The following is a 23,804-nucleotide window of genomic DNA, read 5'->3' as shown; positions in this document are numbered from 1 at the left end:
TCCTTGATCCTCAAATAATGAGTTTTCAATTTTCATGATTGTATAAATTCGCGGATATATCTGTCATCTGTGTCACTCAGAGCCTATCACTACACCAAAAGCAAATTTTCTTCATTTCTAGTTATCTCCGATATCGAAATATGGGCAGAAAGTTCTTCGTCGGCGGCAACTGGAAATGCGTAAGTATTCGTCTCTTCGATCATCATAAAATGATTGATTCGTTAATTCTAGATTTCCTTTTTTTTTCTATCCGATTTCGTTTCCCATCTACTGTTTAATTTAGCAGCACTCCTACCGATTGATATATTTTTTTATGGATCTCCATGCTTAGGGATGTTATATCTGTAGACTGTAGATTTTGCAGCAATAGTCGGTTGTATTTGGCGTGATCGCTGATGAGAATTCGATATCGTTTTAGCTGGGAGTGTACTGTTTGGAACCTTGAAGTTGGTTGTAGAAATGCTAATTTATTCGGATCTTAGCTGATTTCGTCTTTAGTAGTAGTTTCGAAGTCGATGGAAACGAGATAAACTCACTCATTTTTCGATGATACTGTATTTTTTTCTTTGAAATGAAAGCCTGGTAGATTGTTATCTATTGTTCTTCTTATGAAAGGCAGATTTTGCAGTATGCAAGTCTAATATGAGCTGCAACTTTCTCATATATGTTACTATTACTTTTGAGATTTACTTTTTTAAGCGTTTATTGTAGCATGCACAGAGCATCAGGTTAATGAATCATATTTATACTTTCATTTTGGCTGCACTTGTTGTTTTGCTAAAAGATTTCAATTTCTATCTGCAGAATGGTTCTACTGAGGAAGTGAAGAAGATTGTCGCATCACTCAATGCTGCTCAAGTGCCATCCCAAGATGTTGTTGGTGAGTGTTTTGTATTAACCTGACAAACATGTTAAAGCTTCTAGCTGATGGATATCTTAATGGTCATGGAAATATTGAAATAATCACCGCCAGTCCACTGATTTGTTGCCTACATATTCATATATGATTTCTTTCTGCTATTTACCGATAGGAATAGACTGTCTGCTTGTCTTTGTTTCATTGACATTCATATGTTCTGTTCCATCCACTGTTTTTTCAAGTAAACATGAATATAATTTCAACACATTCTGCTTATTTTGAATCATTTTGATCTCTTCTTTCAGCCTAAGGCCACCATAGACACATCCATAAGGAAATGTCATATGACTCAAATACAAATCCTTCTGAGTGATTATTTGGGCTTATGGTCTATAACAATATGATTGAGTCCTGTGCCATCTCTCAATGATATTTGACATTCTGAAATTTTGAAGAATCACATTTGGAAGAGTTGCTCCAGTTCTTCTATATGAAATTACCTTAATAAAATTTAGCCTGTTATACTGAATGACATGGAAGATAATTGTGTTCTAAATATGATAAACTGCAGTTTACATAACATTCAATAGTTGTGGGGACTGTTATGGAAAACTTAGAACCAAGACTCTTTACTTGAGGGAAATATGTTTAATCTCAAGAAATGTTTATGTATGCCTGCGTGTTGGATTCTTCTGTGCAACTTAATTTTTTGTTTATTGGTTTTTCATTGCAGAGGTGGTTGTCAGTCCTCCATACGTGTTTCTTCCCTTGGTAAAAGAGTCTCTGCGACCTGATTTCCATGTTGCAGCTCAGAATTGTTGGGTTAACAAAGGAGGTGCTTACACCGGTGAGGTTAGGTACGCATCTTCTGTCATCTAATATAGTTGAAAGATTTTGCATATTCAAGTATGCTGTGCTTGTTGTGGGTTTAGGAGTATGAAAATCTTCATATATTTACTCATCTTTTGTAGTGCTGAGATGCTTGTAGACTTGAACGTACCTTGGGTTATTCTTGGTCACTCTGAGAGGAGAGCTTTGTTGAATGAATCAAGTGAGGTAATATTTCTAATGAACTTTCTTCAAATTCTATGTACTTTTGTTAGTTTGTATTAGATTTTTCATCATATAATTTAATCTCTTAATTTACTGTGATTCCAGTTTGTTGGAGATAAAGTTGCGTATGCACTTTCGAAAGGTTTGAAGGTAATTGCCTGTATCGGTGAGACACTTGAACAGAGAGAAGCCGGAACAACTGTGGATGTTGTGGCTGCACAGACTAAGGCCATTGCAGGTAATGAATCTGTCCGGGACAGGTTTCCTGGTCAAGGTTTCATTTCTAGGGGATTAATTGTACAAAAATTTTCTTAGACCTGATTTTATTGGGTATCATCTTGTAAAATATTAAATCAGATAAATCAAGTACATCATGGTACACTTGGACTTCTCAATTTCAAATCAGCATGTAGTGCTTGGTTTTCCTTAATATTGTATTTCAGTCTCCTACTTGTTAACTCCATCCACTCATCCATGAACATATATAGTGCTTTTGAGTTTTGGCAAAAATTATTGTGAGGACTTCCAGCCTAGGTAACTGCTAGTTTCATAATCTCCTTTGTCCTGCTAGAAGAGCTGCTATGGTATTGACTGTGTTCAAAAAATTGTAAGTATCATATAATTTTTTATGGTGAATATATTTTGGATGATTTTGTTTATCTTGGTAGTTTTGCTCAACCTTGAAATGATATTCCTATCCTTCTTTCATAGGTCAATACGTTGATCGCTTGTCTTGTTTATAAAATCCATAGTCCTACCTCTATGCGACTCTTTCCTGAAACTAACTCCACTTTTACATTACAGAAAAGATTTCTGATTGGACAAATGTTGTCTTGGCTTATGAACCTGTATGGGCTATTGGAACCGGAAAGGTTGCCTCTCCTGCTCAGGCTCAAGAAGTAAGTCTTACAAGATCATGGTTTCCATTTGTAGAAGTCGAATGACATGAAGACGTCTAACGCCACTCAAACATATCTTGCTGTAGGTACATGTTGAGCTGAGGAAATGGCTTAAAGCCAATGTGAATGCTGATGTTGCTGCTTCAACCAGGATCATCTATGGAGGTAACAGCAACAAGCATATAGCCAAATTCAAATATTCTCTCATAAAATATATTAGTTATTAGGTCTACTAATTTTCCATGAAAGGCTCTGGATAGGCCCTGATTGTCTATCTCTCATAAGTCTCTTGTAAAACTTTCTTCTTAACTGGCACTGTATTGATCTGATATTTTCGTGCAGGATCTGTGAATGGTGGAAACTGCAAGGAATTGGCTTCACAGCCCGATCTGGATGGTTTCCTTGTAGGTGGTGCTTCTCTCAAGGTAATCACAACTCTTCCTTTTATTTGGCATATGTTTTGGGACCTTCCAAAATTATACGAGTAGGACTACAGATCGAGTTGTGCCGGCGATAAACTGACATGGTTTTCTTGAATCTGTAGCCGGAATTCATTGACATCATCAAGTCAGCTGAAACGAAGAAAAACGCATAAGTTGAAGAGTCGAGGACGGTCATTTTTTTGAAGCCTTTGATAGGAGAGATGTAATAACTATTACCTCGTTTGGGTCTGTTGTGCAATTATCTGGTTAACTGCGGCACCTGAAGTTGCCTTGACTGTACTGAAAATACTAATAAATCTGGCAGCAATCAACCTTGTATTGTTATTGATCATCAACTTCATATGCTTCTTCATAAATCTTTGTGTTAGTGTTGATTGGTGTTTCATTATCTATAAATTTGATCTGTCACGCACTACTACACAAGAAATCCCTACTTGGATTTACCCTGCATATTAGACAGGATTAGACCTGTGTAAAGTAGAATCATTTACATGTATACTGATTTTGCTGTATGAAGTGAAAACGTGCAAGACAATTTACCGAGGATAGAACGATGTGTATCTGCAACTGCAGCTGAGGTTCTGCACTTGAACCCGAAGCCGAGGATTTTCAAACCCACGGCCCTCACCTGCTATCACTCCATTTCTGCACGCCATTGTTTTATGTATTTTTGCATTTTATTACATTCTTGATTCTTCTATTGAATAATATCGTTTTGTGCTACGTCATTTTGAATTTTTAATGATCGGTCGAATTTTGGACACTAGCACTTTCGACAAGTAGTTCAGTTTTGAGTGACTTCTCACCCATAGTCTCTCATAGTCTCTGAACTTTTAAAAATATCGTTACACATCTCTGCATTAAAGGTTTATCTCAAATTTGATCATTTTGCCATTTTTTTATATGAAAATACCCTTTTAAACATTTGGGCAATTTGGTCTTTTTACACTTTTAACATTCTAAATCTGATATTATTTCAAAATTATCATTTTTCTTCCCTTTTGTCATCCTTCACTTTGTTTCTTTATTTCAATATTAGATTTAATTTTATCAAATTAAATTTAAATTTTGATTTTTAAATATCATGTAATTTTATTGATTATTAAAATTATTAAATAACAAAATTAATAGTTTTAATCAATATTTGATAGTGTCTAATATTTAATCATTAAGTATGTCGATGCCAACCTAGTTTTAATCAATATTTAATAGTTTTAATCATAAATAGATCATATAACACGATTTATTCTTAAATAAATATGCATCTAAGACTAATATAATTTTCATTTATTTATTTGAAAACAATCAAAATTAACTAGAAAATTTCAACAAAAATACTCCTATGTAAAATTTTTAGTAGTATCAAATTTTTAGTCAATTTCAAAATTTAATCACAAGCAATTATAACAACCGAACGAAGGCTAAATAGAATAGCTCTTACTTTTCCATCATGATTAATATTATTTTTCTCTACCTTTTCAATTCAGCTGAATATTACATTAAATAATAAAAATTAATAGTTTTAATCAATATTTATAGTGTCGATGAATTAATAATTTTAATCAATAAAATTTATTGATATTTAAAAATCTAAATTTAAAATTTAATTTTATAAAATTAAATCTAATATTGAAATAAATAAACAAACTGAAGGATAACAAAAGGGAAGAAGGATGATAATTTTGAAATAATATCAGATTTAGTACATCACCTGAAATAATATCAGATTTAGTACATCACCTAAAATAATATCATACTATTTAAATTGTTAAAAGTGTAAAACGACCAAATTGCTTAAATGCTCAAAAGGGTATTTTCGCATAAAAAAAATGACAGAAGGACCAAATTTGAGATAAATCATTAGTCCAGGGATGTCTGACGATATTTTTAAAGGCAGAGATGTCTGATGATATTTTTAAAGTCGAGGGACTATGGACGAAATAAACACATAGTCCATGAACCATTTTTGTAGTTCAATTTTCAATATTATTTGGTAAAGATTAAGAACCGACGTTTTTTTAATAAGTTATAACTCAAAGTTTATGTATTTATATTACAAAAACAAATATTCTATCTTCAAAACTATTTTTTCTCATTCTCTCTTACTTTACCAATTGTGCATTAAAATTCGTGCTCGTACCAAATGGCTTATTTCTAGAGAAAAGTAAGAATAAAATAGTACTCCCTCCGTTCCATAGTAGTAGAGAGATTTTTATTTCGGCACGAAGGTTAAGAAAAATTGTATTAAGTGAGTTAAGCAAAGTAGGAATAAAGTAAGAAAGAGACAAAAAGAGATGAAGAGAGAATAAAGTAAAAGAGAGTAAAGTAAGAGAGAAGAAATGTATTGATTTTTACGGGAAATGGCTCCACTACTTTGGAACATACCAAAATAGCAAAATGACTCAACTATTATGGAACGGATGGAGTAGATAGTATATTTCATTACTTCGTAGTAAAACACACACACATATAGGAGTACAAATGATTAAATAGACGTGAGATACTTATTCAATAACACAATCAGTATATGTAAACATAATGTAAATAAACAGTGTATTGCATTCTCGAAGACTAAATAGAGTTAGGAACAATACTTTGCTCGTTCCTAAAGAAATTATGCGGATCCACCATGGCTTTGACTCGAACAAGACGATCGAAATTGTGGCCGAAATACTTCCTACCCCAGACACTCGCTTGCGCATAGCTCGTCTCTCCAACAACGTTGTTCACTCCAAGGTCGAGATCTATGTAGTTGTAATACGAAGCCCTCGGGGATCCCGCGACATAAGGAGTGACGTAGTCGTAGAGCCTCCTCGACCAGCTTATATGCCTCTTCGAATCTCTGTCTTCTCCCCAAGAAACGTAGAAACTGAAGGAGCAGAGATTGCCAGCTCTGTGAGGAAAAGGAGTGGCCGACTCCGATATCTCCGCCATTCTGCCGCCGTACGGAATCAAGACGATGACCGCCCTCTTCGCCCCTTCCGCTTTGTACAAATATCTCCACACGCCTTCGAAGCCGGACTCGGGAATGGGCTTCTGCACGTAGTTTGATTTCATTTTGACATATCCCACAACGCCGGCCGGATTTCTGTCCAGCAGAATCTCCCTTGGTATTTCGATCGGAAATCCGGTCACGAATTGGGTGGATTTGACCCAGCTCGTCTCGATGCAGTCTTCCCTCATTACCCCTAGCTCCGGGAACTTTTCTCGCATCAACGCCGTTAGTTTCTCGGCGCCGCCGCCGAGAAACAGTGAGCTGAAAGACACGGTGATGGTAGTGTTCACCTTGCTTGCTAAGGCCCATATGAACAAATCTTGGTCAATCTCCGGAGCCACGTGTTGCCAGCGGCTGATGATTTGAGTCGCGTTCTGTTCCAGCGTCCTGCCAACTCTGAAAACCGTGACAGTTTCTGGAACATCCACCAGCTGCACCTTCCAGGCAGTAATCACTCCGAAACTGGCGCCTCCGCCGCCTCTGATGGCCCAGAACAGATCCTCGCCCATTGATTTCCTGTCCAGGATTCTGCCGCTGGCGTCGATGATTCTTGCATCGATGACGTTATCTGCTGCGAGGCCGTATTTCCTCATCAATGGGCCGTAGCCGCCTCCGCTGAAGTGCCCGCCGACTCCCACAGCTGGGTAGATCCCGGCAGGAAAACCGAGAACCGGGGTTTTCTGGGCGATCCTGTAGTATAAAGAACCGATGGTTGCGCCGCCTCCCACCCATGCAGTTTTATGCTCAACGTCGACGGTTACATCACTGAGATTGATCATATCGATGATCACGAATGGGACTTGTGCCACGTAAGATAGTCCTTCGAAATCATGGCCTCCGCTTCGAGTTCTGATCTCTAATCCGCTTTGCTTAGCGCAACATATGAGAGGCGGGATTTGGGATTCGTGGTCTGGGGTTATGATCACTTTCGGTTTCGGTGTAGTTGGTGTTGCGAATCTTAGGTTTCGGATGGAAGATCGGAGGATTGTAATGAAAGATGAATTGGTTTGGGTGTAAACAAGGTTGGAAATTGAGGAGTAGTTGTGGAATTCATGTTTGATGCATTTGAGAAAATCATCATGTTTATCAGCAGAAGTTGCAGCTGAACAAGATAAGATGACAAGAAGAGTAAATGTAAAATAAAAGATCAATGGAGTTTTCATTGTGAGTAATTTCGTGTGTAGTAAGAATGAATCTCGTTGTTTTTATAGATACAAGAGTAAGTATGGAATACAATTACTATTGATTATTAATTTATTATTGTGCTTGTGAAAAATACATGCCCATGTGTTGGTTCGAATGTTTGATTTGCAATTCGAGTAACTTTGTCCATAAATTGTATTATAGATGCCACGTCGTGGATCACCAGTAGATATTAATCTATTTGAGTCAACTTTACTATAGTGTCATTATTTAAGATAACTCAAACATTCGTAGAGTTATTGTTTTATCAACTTTACATTAAAATTTAATATTATTAAATCTTCGTCATGTGAATATCCTGGCTTGATTAAAATAAAACGGCTTATGAAGCAAAATGATAGGTTCAAAAATTAGAGAAAAGCAAGGCAAACTCAATTAGAAGCAATTACAACACGCTAACAATATTTGTAGACAAGGCTTAAATTATTTAAATCCATAATTTTCTCATTAGATAGTGTTAGTAATTTAGTATGATCTTATTTAACCCAAAAAAGAATGCTGTTCATGGCCCGATATTTTATAAATAACTAGTATTACACCCCGTGCTATGCATGGTCTAATATATATATGATAAATTATAGTAAAATATTTATTTGGAGTAGAAATAATTCCATTATATGAGTCTAAAACTATAAATGTATTTAGTGATAAGTATAAACTACAATTATACATTTGATAAAAGTAATTAATTATATCGGTTTTAAATTATAAATTTAATAGTAATAAATGTATGTAATTGTTCATAATAATTTTGGAATACATAACGTAAAGGGAATATTTTTTTAAATACAAAGTCTACTCTCAATACAAAGTCAGATTTAATGATTCTTAGAACCCTAGGAAGCTATTTTCAACTACAATTTATTTGATTTTATAACTTCAGGGTAGATAGAATAAATGGCTAAAAGTGCGTAACTATGTTAGAGTTATAACAAAGTTTTGAAAATCATGAAGCTATTTTCGACTACAATTTTATTTGATTTTATAACTTTAGGGTAGATAGAATAAATGGCTAAAAGTGCGTAACTATATTAGAGTTATAAGTTATAACAAAGTTTTCTTTCTGTCTTAATTATCGGAATTCCAGCTTTTAATCTGCTATTGGCGATATAAAAAAAAGGATGTGGATCCTCTGCTGTGGCAAAGACCACAGCAGGATCTGTTGTGCTTAAAACGCACACAATTTGGAATGAAACGCAGCAGCAGCAGGTATGTTCTATTTCTTCCATTGCTTTTCCTTTTCCTTTTCTTTACGTTTTTTATTTTTTTATCTTTACATTTTTAATTCCTGTTCATACCTACTGATTATTATTCTAAAGTATAATTAGCTAAAAAGTACTATTACTTCTAAAATATAATTTGATAAAGTTATCTCCTAAAATTAGTCACATCAAACGCACAGAAACAAGAAACAAAAAATAAAAAACGTAAAGAAAAGGAAAAGGAAAAGAAATGGAAGAAATAGAACATACCTGCTGCTGCGTTGCATTCCAAATTGTATGCGTTTTAAGAACAACAGATCCTGCCGTGGTCTTTGCCACAGCAGAGGATCCACGCCCTAAAAAAAAATTCTATACTAAACTGATATTATCCCTAAAAAAAAGTTATATCCACTTTCGCATATCCGATTTTTAATTATTGTAGGAGTTTGTCATAAATTAATTTACAATTAATTCTGAACGTTAGTTGTAGAAAAGTTTATATCACTAACTACTCTCGATTACAAAAATTAATACCTTTACACATAGTACTTGAGAATTTTAAAATATTTTTTTGAATATTCATTGTAAAAATAAAGCCAATTCAAATACAAAGTTAAACTAATATAAGATGCCCATTGTCCTCGTTAGAGTCTTCCTCTGCTCCTCTCCTCGTACATTCAAATCAGGTAGGCTGGCAAATCGTGCGGATTGGATTGCTATCGGGTCAAGGGTTGCTATCGGGTCCCAACCCAACCCAACTCAAATCATCGTGTTCTTATCGGGTTCAACCCAAACAGATTCATGTCGGATTCATGCGGATTTCGTGTCATCCAAAAAAATATTGATCATCTTTTAATGATAGTAAGTTACTACACAGTATAAACGCTATACGATAACGACCGACATATGATATCATATAATTGAAATTTGATATTACAAAATTAAAATAATTAATTTAAATAATGTTTAAATCCAAATAATAAAATTAAAGTATATTAAAATTAAATCTAACAGATAAAGTTGAAATAATTAAAATAATTATTTTTTAATAAAATTTAAGTATGAAGTAATATTTTTTATCATAAAAAATAATTAATAATAGTATTAATCATATTTTACTAATAAAATTAAAATTATAATATATTTTAATTAATAAAAATAATTAAAATTAAAATTTAATATATTATTTTAATTAAATAAAATAATTAAAATAATTTTTTTTCTTAACGGATAACCAAACCCGACCCGCATCCGACCCAACCCAACCCAAAATTTTCGAGTTCTTATTGGGTCGACCCTATAAGGACCCAAATCTTAAACGTGCATGTTCGTGTTGGTTAACTTCATTCGGATTTGTGTCAGATCAAAAATTGTCAGCTCTCTCACTCACTCTCTTTCTGGTTTTCTCCATTATCTAAATTTCTATTCCGAACATAGTAAAATCAGATCACATAAATATTTTCAACAAAAATTTTAAGAAGAATAAGGAAAATTGGCAAGCGATCCGCTGATCCCTAGTAACGCAAGTAGAAATTTAAGAAAGAGAGTAGAAACTTCTACGATCCAAAGAAATCATTATGATTTATGCACATGGAAACTATGAAGATCAAAGGGAAAGCACATCAAATTTCACTATGTAATTACACTACAAAAATCACTGGAAGTTTTGATGTTGCTTTTAAGCAATGAAAGAAAATATTTGATTGTTGGTATTTATTGAGATTTGCTTAAGAATCGCTTCATTTCAATAAATCATTCTTATATCTATGTAAATTCTTGTGAGTCCGTTCAATTTCTATTAGACGTTTATAAATAATCAATGGGAGTAATAATTATAATATGCACAATGTAATATGATGACCGTTTTTAAATAACCAATGGCATAATTGTTATATATTGCACAACTTAATGCTCTTAATTGATTGACTCTACTGATAATATCATTATTTGTAGGGGTGCTTAAACGGTTCTCCGGTTCTCGGTTAACCGGAATTGGAACCGGAACCGACCGGTTAATTGAGGAATCGGAACCGGAAAATTTTCCGGTTCCGGTTCCGGTACCGGTTCCAACTTTTTAAATAACACCGGTTCCGGTTCGGAACCGGAACCGACCGGTTCCTAACCGGGAACCGGATTATAATTCAATTTTATTTTTTTATAATTTAATATACTAAAAAATCTAATTTATTGAATTAATTTTGAATTAAAGTAAAATAGTTTGAAACAGTGAGTGATTTTTAGATTTAAATGTTTAATCTGTGATACTTTAAATCTACAATTATTTCCCTAATCCATTTTTTATGAACTAACTACAATGAGTAGAACATCATAAGTTTGTTTTTAGTTTTCAAAATAACTTATACAAATACAATATCATTTCATATGATATATTTATTACAAATTTATGTAACAATTCATTTAACATACGATTTTAACATATTTGTGAATAATTTATTAAGTGTTCCGGTATAAACCAAATAGTAACAACAATATCAATTAGTATTGGAAATTCCAATGAATACTATGTTTAGCCAAAAAAGGGAAAATGAAATTCAATTTTAAAACTCATTTTTTTAAAAAAAATTGCTAAAGTTTAGAACTCCTATTTTTGTAATAGTAAAAAATTGCTAACATAAACTAGTTCGATCCGACCTACTACACTTGGCATCACTCTTATCCATATATGAATATTATTGTATTGTTGGTTTGTATTTTGTGTATTTATTTTAATTTTTAGGTATTATTTGTTATAATTCTAGATGTTGGATTATTATTTTTTTAGTATTGAACTATTTAAAATTATAAATAAATTCGGATTAAAATTACACATCGGTTCCGGTTCGGAACCGGAATCGACCGGTTCTTAACCGGCCGGTTCCAAACTGGAACCGATCGGTTCCGGTTCCGGTTCCGGTTCTTGAATTTATGAAAATTTAAAACCGGTCAACCGGTCGGTTAGAACCGGAACCGGCCGAATAAGCAGGCCTAATTATTTGTGTGATTAACCGATTATAAAAAAAATCACTTAGTGATACAAATGAGGCTTTGCACCTCTTCTTCTTCCTCCATGTACGGGTGGGAATATGGATATCGGGTATTGGATTTACGCGTACCCGACCCGATACCTGCACGATTTTGGATACCCAATATCCAATTTTATGGGATTGGGTATGGGACCGGGTATTGAAATTTGAGATAAATCGGGTATTGGATAACCCGAATGGGTATCGGATATTACCCGAATATCCAATTTATTATTTAAAAGCATTTTTTATGTGTAACTTTTATTATTTTACTTACATATTGTATAACCAATCCCCAAAAATATAATCGTATACTATAAATGAATGAAACATTAAAGATACTGATGTGTATTTTTCGAGCTTTTATATCAATGAACTAACAACGCACAAATATATTAAATAGCTCTAAAATTACAACCGAATCTGCAAGAGTACAGATGTAGTTGTAGTAAAAGAGTGTCGAACCACAAGGAGGCGTACAGTTATCTAATTCGAAAGCAAGTAAATTTTGGAATTTTTGGATTGAGAAACTAAATTGAAACAAGAACAAGTGAAGAAATAAAATGCAAACACAAAATATAACCAAGGGAGTGAGAACATTGCTCCTAATATGCTCCAAATGTGAATTAACTTAATGGACCAGTAAACCTATGGATTAAAGATTAATCTAATGAAAGTTGTAAATATCTCGTTCATTCTACTCACATTGAACATGTTCGCAGATGCTTGAATTTAACCTTGCTGAACACTAAGATCAAATTCGTACTCATCGGATTATCACTTCTACGGAAGCATAGTAAGCTCTAATCCAACTTCTAATTTCCAATGTACATGATTCATTTACAAAATCAATTGAACATTCCTACGGAAGCACAGTAAATGTCCAACAATTATTGTAACGACATGTAAATCAACTTATCCAAGATTCATATGCTGGACACAATACAAATCTCAAACTCTTTATCTACGTTTCCACCTTTTAACCAAGTTAAAGAGACATTGGCTAAAAGACACGATTGAATAATAAATCAGGCCGGAATTATAATTCAATGTAAAAAGCACCGTAGAAAAAAGATCATAAATTAATATTAATCCATAGAATCCAAAAGTAATTCACATCTTTCACAGATTAGGAGCAAAGTAAGAGTTTAGTTACACATCCACAAACAATAAAGAAGAACCATAGAACTCATGAAATTGATGTGTGGATGGTAGCAAATCTCCTCCGGGGTGATGGAAGTTGAGTGATTGCCCTCCAATCTTCCTCCTCTCTTCCTCTGATAATTTTTCGTGCCAATCTCCCTGAATATCCCCTAAAAACTGCCTCAAAACTATTTAAAAACGGAACTCAGCAGTTACTGCGTCATCGTACCCGGCCGCGTGAATTATTAGGCATGAAATTCACCTGGCCGGGTGGCTCATTTTGAGCATATTCTGGACTCGCGACGCAGACTGGGCAAGCTGTCAAACTGGGCAGTCTGTCAAATTGGGCAGTCTTTCAATGACTTTGTTCTCCATCCAAGCTTCATTCCATGTCTCGTTTCACCATCCATTCCGCTTCCTACACTATAAAACATATTTTTGCAAGCATCAAACCATACAAATCATGTAAAGTTATGGGAATAAAAATGTACTATTTGATTCACATCAGATACTATTAGTCAATTTAAATATTTCTATATTTATATTAATATATAAAATTTGAATTTTTTTATTAGTTATTAACACATGTAAAGAGTTGGGTATTTGGGTACCCGATACGTTGGGTATGGATACCTGGGGCGGGTATTGGAGTACCCGAAATATATCGGGGCGGGTTTTGGATAAACATTTCGATGATTTTTGGGTCTGGATACCCGATTTTTTCTGATCGGATATCCGTGGATACCCGTATTCCCACCCCTACCTCCATGCATAAGTAACGCCTCAACATAAAAAATAGGAAAACAAATATTACTACATGGAGTAATTGTTAGTCGAGACTTATAAATACTAGTATCACACCCGTGCGATGCACGATCCAATTATTTTGTATTCATATTAATTAATTTGAAATTGTGACTTCACATTTGTGATCAAGTTTGAAACTCACAAATATATACCAAACAAAAATTTATTATACAACAAAAGTTATATAACTAAATAAGTTTCAAAACTAAAAATTGCACACAAATATATGTCAATTCCAATTTAGTGTTTTAGGGGAAAAAAAACAAAGAACCTATATATTGATACATGCGATGGAGCATGATTAACGTGTGTATGAGGTTATTTATTGAAATAAACTAAATTTATCGAAGTTTAATTATAGTAGGATTTGAATAATCATTGCGACATATTTATGGAATTAATTCCCAAATAATTTCGGATGTGATTGTAATATAATAAGCAATGGTGTGTTTATAGTAATTATAGATCAAAGAAATGCCAACTCGAGATTTTACTGTTTAGTTTGAACAATATACAATCAAAAACGTTTATTATAATTAAATTAAATGTACATCATAATAAAAACGTTAGAAACCAAATGGTGTTCGGTTGCTAAAATATTTTTCCTAGACTCAATAGGTTGTCGTTTAAAAAAGATTAAATTCATTTACTCTCGGCTTTATAATTTGCTTTCTATTAATTAATGCAATATATTGAAGTGTTTGTAGATGTTGATTTTATGTCATCATATAATACTAAACGTTTCTCTACCTCTTTTAAAATGTTGATGTTACATATATGCGGCTTTGTCTGATGCAAATTCAATTTAAGTATTTTTTTCACGTTTTCAAATAAGGAATATTCATTATATGATTATCAGTACACGTATTCTGTTAGCTTTAATTATCAAATGTGCGAAAAATATACTGTAGCAATTTACAAATATGAACAAATAAATAAATAAAAAACCAAAGTGTAACAACGCGTAACATGCAACCTAACGGATTATTCTGCAAAATCAAATCTATTCTAATCATATCCTTAAATCTCTACTAATTAAATCCAATAAGAAGGGTAAGTAATTAATGTGAAAACTAATCAATCACAATTTCTTATTTAGCAGTATCAATTACCCACGCTAATTAATATATTTGACAACATTTCATCAATTACAACATTGAATACCTTACATATAATAGTACATGTATATAAAAGTTGGAAATTTTGGGATGCCCTATTTGTCATAGAACCACCTCTCAGCTCTTGTACATGTAACGCCGCCTCTACCGACGTTCTACAACGCCACGCCGCCCGTACTGTGCAAGATATTTCTCCAAAAGTTTCATTGTCACTTTGAGTTGCACTTCCAGGTTCGATCTCGACTCCAGTTTTCTTGCCGAAACCCAGCACAACGACTATTTATTGAAGAAATCTCTCGTGTTTTCTGTCATGAAAGTAGAATTATTATTTGATAATATTTGATGATTTGATAAATGAGAATATTTATAGGGACAAAAAAAGTTAAGAGCACTATATAAAAATTAATAGGGCCAATAAATGTTTGAGAAGAAGAAATGGCTGAGAATTCAAGGAGTTTTTGAAACCGCTATACTTTAATGTCTGATTTAATTGTCAATCCATTGTTATTACATTAAATTTATAGTATCAAATTGTCATTATGAATATTATAGTATCCAATAACAAACGGCCACTTGCAATTTGCATTATAACTCGAAAATAAATATTACGGTGCATATTTCAAAGGAATTGAAATGATTCTTTCCATATGTAAATATATATGCAACCATCAACATGAATATTATGATTTCCATATCAATATCAATATGATAATCAATTTAAACATTACTATGAGGAAGTTATAGAGTGCAACAGTAACAAAATTTTATAGTATCAAATTGTCATTATGAATATTATAGTATCCAATAACAAACGGCCACTTTGCAATTTGCATTATAACTCGAAAATAAATATTACGGTGCATATTTCAAAGGAATTGAAATGATTCTTTCCATATTTAAATATATATGCAACCATCAACATGAATATTATGATTTCCATATCAATATCAATATGATAATCAATTTAAACATTACTATGAGGAAGTTATAGAGTGCAACAGTAACAAAATTTTATAGTATCAAATTGTCATTATGAATATTATAGTATCCAATAACAAACGGCCACTTTGCAATTTGCATTATAACTCGAAAATAAATATTACGGTGCATATTTCAAAGGAATTGAAATGATTCTTTCCATATTTAAATATATATGCAACCATCAACATGAATATTATGATTTCCATATCAATATCAATATGATAATCAATTTAAACATTACTATGAGGAAGTTATAGAGTGCAACAGTAACAAAATTTATATTGAATTATCATTAATACGATTATGATTAATATGGCAGTTATTTATGATTAATATGGCAGTTATGATATCATGATTAAGTGTAACATTTGTTGATATACAAATTAAATAAAAATTACATTCAAAGTCCAAAATTTATAAATATTTAAAAAGATGACCCAAAACTCATAAATATTTAAAATGGTGGCCAAAACTCGCTTTTTATATATGTATAGATAGATTATAATCTTACTCAAAATTCTTAAATATTGAAAATTCAGTTCAAAACTCAGCTTTTATATATGTATGAAGTAATTGTTAGTCGAGACTTATAAATATTATATAATCTTACTCAAAATTCTTAAATATTGAAAATTCAGTTCAAAACTCAGCTTTTATATATTTTTATATATGTATGAAGTAATTGTTAGTCGAGACTTATAAATATTATATAATCTTACTCAAAATTTTTAAATATTAAAAATTCAGTTCAAAACTCAGCTTTTATATATGTATAGATAGATTATCAAAAGGTTTAGAAGGAAAATAAAAAAAATGAAGTTTTTATGTTTATATGAATCCATAATCGGTTGTTTTGAAATTTGACACCAAATGTGTATTACATTGACTTGTGTATTTGGACAAAGCCGCCATAAAATGAACAGTGTAATTCTATCATTCTTAAAAAGATTAGTTCCATTAGTAAACCATTATCTAACTAAGTTTTTTTATAATTGCATTTTAATCATGATAAAATAAAATGCTATGAAATTGAATTTGAAGATATTTTACACTCATGACATGCAACCACATACTTACAATAATCACCCTAAATGTGTGTGTTCGTGCACACCGATTCACAAAACTCACTAGTGGCTTAACTATGATTTTTAATTAGGAGTGCGATATATGATTATACAATTTAGAGATTCAAAACTTAACCAATTATTTTAACTCTAGGCTACATCTTTAACATTTAAGGAAGAATATAATGAAGAAAGAAAATGGAAAAAAATAGTTAAATATAAAGGATTGGTGGAATTAGCAGTATAATTTTTTGAACAAAGATGATAATTTCATTAAACGGGTAATAGGCATGTGTTTTAAATAGTTGAGATATATTTGAAGAAAACTTGCATAGAATATTGAACATAAATTTTACAATATGTGAGGCAAAGAAAAGAATAACATAAAAATTAATACTTTAAACAAAAATATAATACTATAATGGTAAAATTGTAATAATAATTACTAATATTTTAAGTTTATATAGATTTTGAGCATAGATTGTAAAGAAATAATTAGAAAAAAAGTAAAATTATGACTCAGTATTTTTAAAATACTATCCAAATTTGATCTAAATCAGTGGCACATTTAAAAAAAATGTCAAAATTATGATATACTCTATTTTCAAAGTTGCATGACTAGAATTTGAGTGAACATTATTATTATTATTATTATTATTATTATTATAGTAGCAGTTTGCCCATAGATTAAGTATTCAAAAGAGTTAGGGGTTGATAGAAGAGAAAAATATTAAAATATTGAATGTTATAACATTTGATTCTGAATATTTTTAGATATAAAGTTCAAATTATAAAAATGAAATGATTTGAAATTTTATTAAGTTCTATAAATTTCGGATACCAAATATAAATTCAATAACATGTGGATCTTAACTCCTAAGTGATTTGGGTACAAATATAAGCATTTTTAACAAAGATTTCATTGCAATATATTGGTGCTAGATTCTCATTTATATCTTCTTAGATAATAAATTTTTTTTTATGTGAAATACTAGTACCGACGTGTATACATAAATAGGATAAATACAAAGATAAGCAGAGGCATTTGACGATATCTAGGGCTTCGATTGGAAAACACCAATTTCTCTACTCCTTCTCTCCTCGAATGCACGCATTATCGATTGCGCGTCACTTCTAATTAGGTAAAAACCAATTGTTCTATTCATCAATTTTATCCGTGGTTTTACGAGGACTGGTTTCGGATCGAAGTTTCATTATGTCGATAACAAAACATGCTGTTTTTTTGTATTCATGGAATCTTCTAATGCGTTTTTCCAAAATAAAGTCGGATTCTTTCGAATATAGTTTTCCTGCACGTTTTCTAGAGCAGAAATAGGAAATTGGGATATTGGGGTATCGATTTCTCTGTAGGTTTTGGGGTGGGAAGGAAATATTATTTCTCATTTAAATCTAGATTTTGCGGTCTCTGTTTTTTATTGAAATAAGATAGACGAGCTTCTTGATATTTGTGGTTGGATTGGTCTCATGTTTTTCTTAAATCTCTGGAGACCCTTGACAGTGCTTGATTTATTCAGTATGTCTACTTTTTATGCTCTTGTTTGTAAGAGACTAAGATCATATTCAGCTCATCGTGCGGACTTTTAGAATTTCTACAGCCTAATTCATTTTTTTTCTTGTGCATTTTGTAACATGTGGGAATTCCTTGTAGGTGGTGTTAAACTGTTAATATATTTTCTAAAGCTAGATTCTGTTACATGTATCTCACTCTGTTGATTTAGATGGAGCATGTTCCCCACTCTATGGAATTTTCAGTACCTGTAGTGCAAATGGGAGTGGTACCAAACATGTCAAACTATCACGATCCAAAGCATTTTAATGGGACAATGGGTCAAATGAGTTTTCTGGAGCCAATGTCATATGATTCTGAGTTCGATGTCTTTATGTTGGCAAACAACGAAGCTGGACACTGGCAATCTACATATGGTAGTGTGGAGTCAAGCTCCATCACTATGCCAAACCAACCCAGACTTGATGATACACCTATGCTGGGTAGTATAACAGGGCCAGTGGAAAGGAATGCTGAGATGGGACATGCATTGGAAAGTTCTGTATCTCTGCAGATGCAGTTTCCTAGCGGAGGCACAGTAAATCTCAGAGCAGATGATCGACCCCTTGGGTCTGTGCAATCATCAGAATCCGGAAGGAAAACTGGACCAGTGCAGCGCAGTCTAGGCTCCCCTGATTCACAGGCTCACTCTGCATTAAGTAAAAGAAAGGTACACCCTGAGTCTATTGGTAAATCTGGCTCACAACGCGGACGGCCTCCAAAGAAGCAAACTACTCAAATTGATTCAGCAACCAAGTCTCAGCCTGTGTTATCTGATGCAGTCAGGTCCAAAATGAGGGAGTCTCTGGCTGCTGCACTGGCTTTGGAATCTCAAAACCCAGGTAATGCCTCAACTGGTAAGAAAGATAAAACTGAGCATTCTGCTACACATCAGATGCTCGTAGGTAGCCAGTCTCATGCTGTTAATGAGGGAGTAGATCCTTCTCAAGTATCAGCATTAGGTACTACAAGCGATTCTCGGGAGTTATCTAGTGAGAATTCTATGAAAAGAAGCAACTTTAGTGGTGCACAGCGCTTTGATGAATTCCAGTTTAATTCCAGTTTGCCTGATGGCAACATTCAATTCAGTGACAATATTTTTATTAAAGATGATCTTTTGCAAGGAAATGGGCTGTCTTGGGAAATTCATGCTGATGCACAGATGGAGGAGGGGAAAGTGGATCAGAATGAGGATAAGCCCAAATCTGTGAAAGAGGAAGCTGAATTCCATGATAATGGAAACGAGGTAGCGATTTTGACACCAGAGAACTTGGCTATTAAAATTGAAGCTGAACTATTCAAGCTATTTGACGGCATAAACAAAAAGTACAAAGAGAAGGGTAGATCTCTTTTATTTAACCTCAAAGATCAGAAGAATCCAGAACTGAAAGAAAGAGTTATGTCAGGTGAAATATCTCCTGAAAGACTATGCTCAATGACAGCGGAAGAGCTTGCTTCCAAGGAATTATCAGAGTGGCGTATAGCCAAAGCAGAAGAATTGGCTCAAATGGTAGTTTTACCTGATACTGAAATTAATATGAGGCGCTTGGTCAAGAAAACTCACAAGGGTGAGTATCAAGTAGAATATGAGCATGATGATGATGATGGCATCACTGATGAGGTTTCTAGAGGCAGTTCTGTGAACATACAAAGTTTACCGAAAAAGGAGACTGGAAACCACTCTCCGAGTCCAAATTGTACGGAGGAAGACAATGTTGCTGGTCAAGAAAAAAATTCAGAATGCCAGGAATTTTCTGGTAGCCTGGTTATTCCGACTGATGGAACTGATTTAATGCAAGGAATGATGGTGGATGATATCAAGGACGTTGCATCTCTACCTCCTGTTATCTCACTGGATGAGTTTATGGAATCCCTTAATTCCGTACCTCCTTTTGATAATTTTTCAGAAGATGCAGCTCAGAAAATCTCAGTAGCTCATAAGGTGAGCCCGAAAGAGGTTAGCAACACTAAGGCTTCTGGTAGAGCTTCAATCTCTCCTAGGGATGCCCAGGCTTCTTCTCGTAGAGCTTCAATCTCTCCTGGAGATGCTCCCTCAAGAAGGGCTGACGCTAGCAAGAAATATCAATCTCTCTTGAATCAAGTTCCTAGCAGTGCATTGGAGGTTGCATCTATTTGGGAGGGTATTCTTCAGTTGAATGTATCATCCTTTGTCACTGTTCGTGGTCTATTTCAGAGGTTTGTGTCCTGCACCTGGCATGCATAATACTATATTTTTTCCATATTTATATATGTGTGTGTGTGACAGCTATTCTGCTGTTATTTGGTCGACACACCATACAACTGATCTTTTAGCTCTGAGATGTATCGAAATTTCTGTATGCTAAATAATATCAATTTTGTCAACAGTGGTGAAAAGACGTCCGCAAAGGAGTGGTCCCCCTCTCTTGAGATCAAGGGCAGAGTCCGTCTCGATGCTTTTGAGAAATTCCTTCAGGAGCTCCCCAAGTCTCGAACTCGTGCACTCATGGTACATCAAGGCTGCCTCCTTTTTTCTGCATCTGAATTCTTCAACCTGTACAGGCCATTGCCTTTTGGTTCTCTGCAACTAAGGCATAATAGCCTCCTATTTTCTGTGTTTGATACAATTAAATGTAGCATAGTGTTTGTTTCCATGTACAGTAGAACCGTACATATTTCTAGCAACAAGATTAAGTTCACAGCATATTTTTCACTTCAGCAGATGCCTACAGCTGTTAATTTAACATAAAACAAGAATAATAGTTGCCACAGACCGGCTGACACTGCCTTAATGGCATTTGTCTTGAAGTTCAACTCTACCAAAGCCTTGCTAGACATAAAGTTCCTAGGTTTTATTGAACTCTACAAGTTTCTGAGTGATTGAAGAATCCCGATTTCACTTTCTTGCTTTTATGAGGGAATTATTACTTGACTCTTTGATGTTATGATTAGATGTCAGATTGTAGACTAGCGGATTTCATACTAATCGTTATAACACCGGAATGTGGGCTCGATGATTGCTAACTAGGCTTTGTTTATAGCTATAATTTTTGTGTACGTTTCAGAAGCTATATTGGTATGTAGTTTTGCAGCTAATAAAAATACGAATCTTTCTCTATCCGCAGATAATCCAGTTTGTGTTGAAGGACAAATCTGAGAGTCAGCAGTCCACTATTTCTGACGTAAAATTTTATCAATCCTTTTTCATAGCTTTATAACTCATTCCGCTTTGCAGTCATGTCATTTTAAACATGAGACGTGACATATCTTGTTCCACGCAGGCTATTAACTCGTACGCCTCGGACGAAAGGCTAGGATTCTCAGAGCCAGCGGCTGGAGTCGAGCTCTACCTATGCCCCCCAACTCCAAGAGTTGCAGAACTGCTAAAGAAGCACTTGCCCAAGGAAGGTCGTGAGAGTGATAATTCTATGGGAAATGAACTGATGGGTGTAGTTGTATGGAGAAGAGCTCATTTAAGTATATCTCCTAATGCATCTTCGTATCACAAACACACCTCCAAAAAGCAACCATTTTCTTCCTCTAATAGGCTACAAGATTCATCAAATGTTAACGCTAATGTTAATGTTAATATCCCCGCGCATCGGGCTTTGGCTAACGTGGCTAAAAACATGTTGCATCCGAAGCCTGAACCAGAGGATGGTGATGACATTCCTCCTGGGTTCGGGCCCACAAGAGATGAGGATGATTTGCCTGAGTTCAATTTCTCTGGTGATTTCAACTCGTCCGCAGCTCGGTTATTGTCACGAGAAATGCATAGTTATGATGTTAAAATGACCTCGATTCCGGTCGATCGTGTGAGAGAGCTTATTAAAAAATATGGCCAAAGTGGTGCCAGTGCCGTTACTACGAGTAGAGTGGAGAGTGGAGGTCTTAGCATTAGGTCGTGGGAGGATGACAACGACGATGATATTCCAGAGTGGCGGCCGGAGGCCCCGACTCGCATCCCCACTCACCCGATGGGTTCGAATTTAGTGTACCAGCAGCCATCGGGTGGCCTTGCGCAGCCAGCTCGATGGCCGCGGCCTTGCCAGCACATGCATGATACGAGACGGAGGCAATAATAGTTTGTATTTGTTGATACGTTTAGTTTTTGGAGTCGGGAGTTTTTTGGCCTTGCTCTTGGGGAAATAAAACAAGTAGTAATAACTTTCTCTCGATTTGAAGGAGTTTCATTTCACTTCATGGATATTGTAATCAATTTATCTCCAAATGTTTTTTTCACTATACATTATATTTTATGTGCTCATCATTTTGAAGTTCAAGACTTTCACATCAACATGAATTATTCTTTATCTTGTATGCTTTAGCTTAACATCAACTGAAATCAAGTATGGGAAACACTAAATTGCACTGTTACACGATCCAAGTACGCATGTTGTACTTGTATACCCACTCCCTCCACCGCATGCTCATAACCGTGGCTCACAATGCAGGTATTCGATATAGACAGAGTCGGACAATCTAACATTGTTAGCACCATGGTCATCACTCCAACAGCCTCGGCCACTGTAATACATTGGCTCGTCATCATCAAGGCATTGGTGTCGCGGCTGAAGACGTCGTGAGGCTTCTCGTCGACCACAAGCACAAGAGCTGCAGGAAGCTGGTTCATCTGCTGATTCCCATTGTCTGGAAATGTTATCTATGTTGTTCCCTTCCTTCAGCCTGGCTTCACCTCTATAGTCAATATATCTGATTCAGTCCTCATACGCATAAACACAACAAAACGCAGTTGAAAGAAATCAAACACAAAAGTCCAAGAATCGATCAAGAACTGTTGCATTAGGCCAAGCTGATCAAAACTATTGCATTGATTAAAATCTTGATGCATTAGGCCAAGAAATTATCCAAAACTGATGCATTAGACTGAGTACTGACTCAAAACTATTGTAATAGAACAAGGAATAGTTAAAAATATTACATTAGGATGAAAATAAAATTGATAAGCTGTTGCATTATATGAAGAAAATTATAAAAGCAGTTTCACTAAGAAATTATCTAAAGTGTTGCATAGATCAATAAATGATCTAAAACAGCTGCATTATGCAAGAAATAATAATAAATGATCTAAACAGCTGCATTAGATCAAGAAATGGTTCAAAAACTGTTGCATTAGGCCTCGAAATGATCAAAAAACTGTTTCGTTGGGCCAAGAAAGGATCAAAACAGATGCATTAGGTCAAGTAACGCGGAATGGAAGCATGAACGAGGTAAATGTATACCCGTTGGGATCATCAAGGTCACAAGGCTGCATACTCTTCGCAGGTTGTTTTCTTGACCCTATCTCTATACATAAAGACCCTCTGCATTTCGGGGGGTTGAACTTGTCTGGGTTCCTGGCTAAGCCAAGTTCCCGCCCCTGTTTGAAACTGTCGTCTTATATGTGATCATAGTAGCCCTAAATCTAGCTTTCATCAAATAAACTTATTTCCCATTTTATTTCTGGG

At 34.2% G+C, this 23,804-nt stretch overlaps 2 protein-coding genes and 1 pseudogene across 4 annotated transcripts; 2 read left to right on the top strand and 1 right to left on the bottom strand.

Moving 5' to 3' along the window:
- The first annotated feature begins 21 nt into the window (after positions 1-21).
- LOC125200421 (triosephosphate isomerase, cytosolic) lies at positions 22-3,610 on the top strand. The gene is made up of 9 exons (XM_089056452.1): positions 22-179; positions 805-880; positions 1,593-1,716; positions 1,831-1,915; positions 2,018-2,150; positions 2,717-2,811; positions 2,898-2,976; positions 3,154-3,236; positions 3,356-3,610. Exons 1-9 carry the CDS (start codon positions 141-143, stop codon positions 3,404-3,406), a joined length of 765 nt encoding a protein of 254 aa, XP_088912578.1. The 5' UTR covers positions 22-140; the 3' UTR covers positions 3,407-3,610.
- A 1,970-nt stretch (positions 3,611-5,580) lies between these two features.
- On the bottom strand, positions 5,581-7,513 carry LOC125204954 (tetrahydroberberine oxidase pseudogene; annotated as a pseudogene).
- Positions 7,514-17,807: 10,294 nt separating this feature from the next.
- Positions 17,808-22,613, top strand: LOC148929338 (uncharacterized). 3 transcript variants are annotated; one of them, XM_089057160.1, is made up of 6 exons: positions 17,808-17,932; positions 18,530-19,199; positions 19,482-20,553; positions 20,725-20,845; positions 21,462-21,518; positions 21,618-22,613. In XM_089057160.1, exons 2-6 carry the CDS (start codon positions 18,530-18,532, stop codon positions 22,416-22,418), a joined length of 2,721 nt encoding a protein of 906 aa, XP_088913286.1. In that variant the 5' UTR covers positions 17,808-17,932; the 3' UTR covers positions 22,419-22,613. The 3 variants fall into 3 exon arrangements, with proteins under 3 accessions (XP_088913286.1, XP_088913284.1, XP_088913285.1); XM_089057158.1 differs by having other exon boundaries at positions 18,530-20,553; XM_089057159.1 differs by having other exon boundaries at positions 17,827-17,932; positions 18,460-20,553.
- The last annotated feature ends 1,191 nt before the right edge of the window (positions 22,614-23,804 follow it).

The sequence above is a fragment of the Salvia hispanica genome, chromosome 4 (genome assembly GCF_029641045.1).
Source record: "Salvia hispanica isolate PSC_SH4W2 chromosome 4, Shi_PSC_v1, whole genome shotgun sequence".
In the NCBI taxonomy this organism is placed as follows: Eukaryota; Viridiplantae; Streptophyta; class Magnoliopsida; order Lamiales; family Lamiaceae; genus Salvia; species Salvia hispanica.
This window is presented reverse-complemented; position numbering and strand designations above follow the sequence as displayed.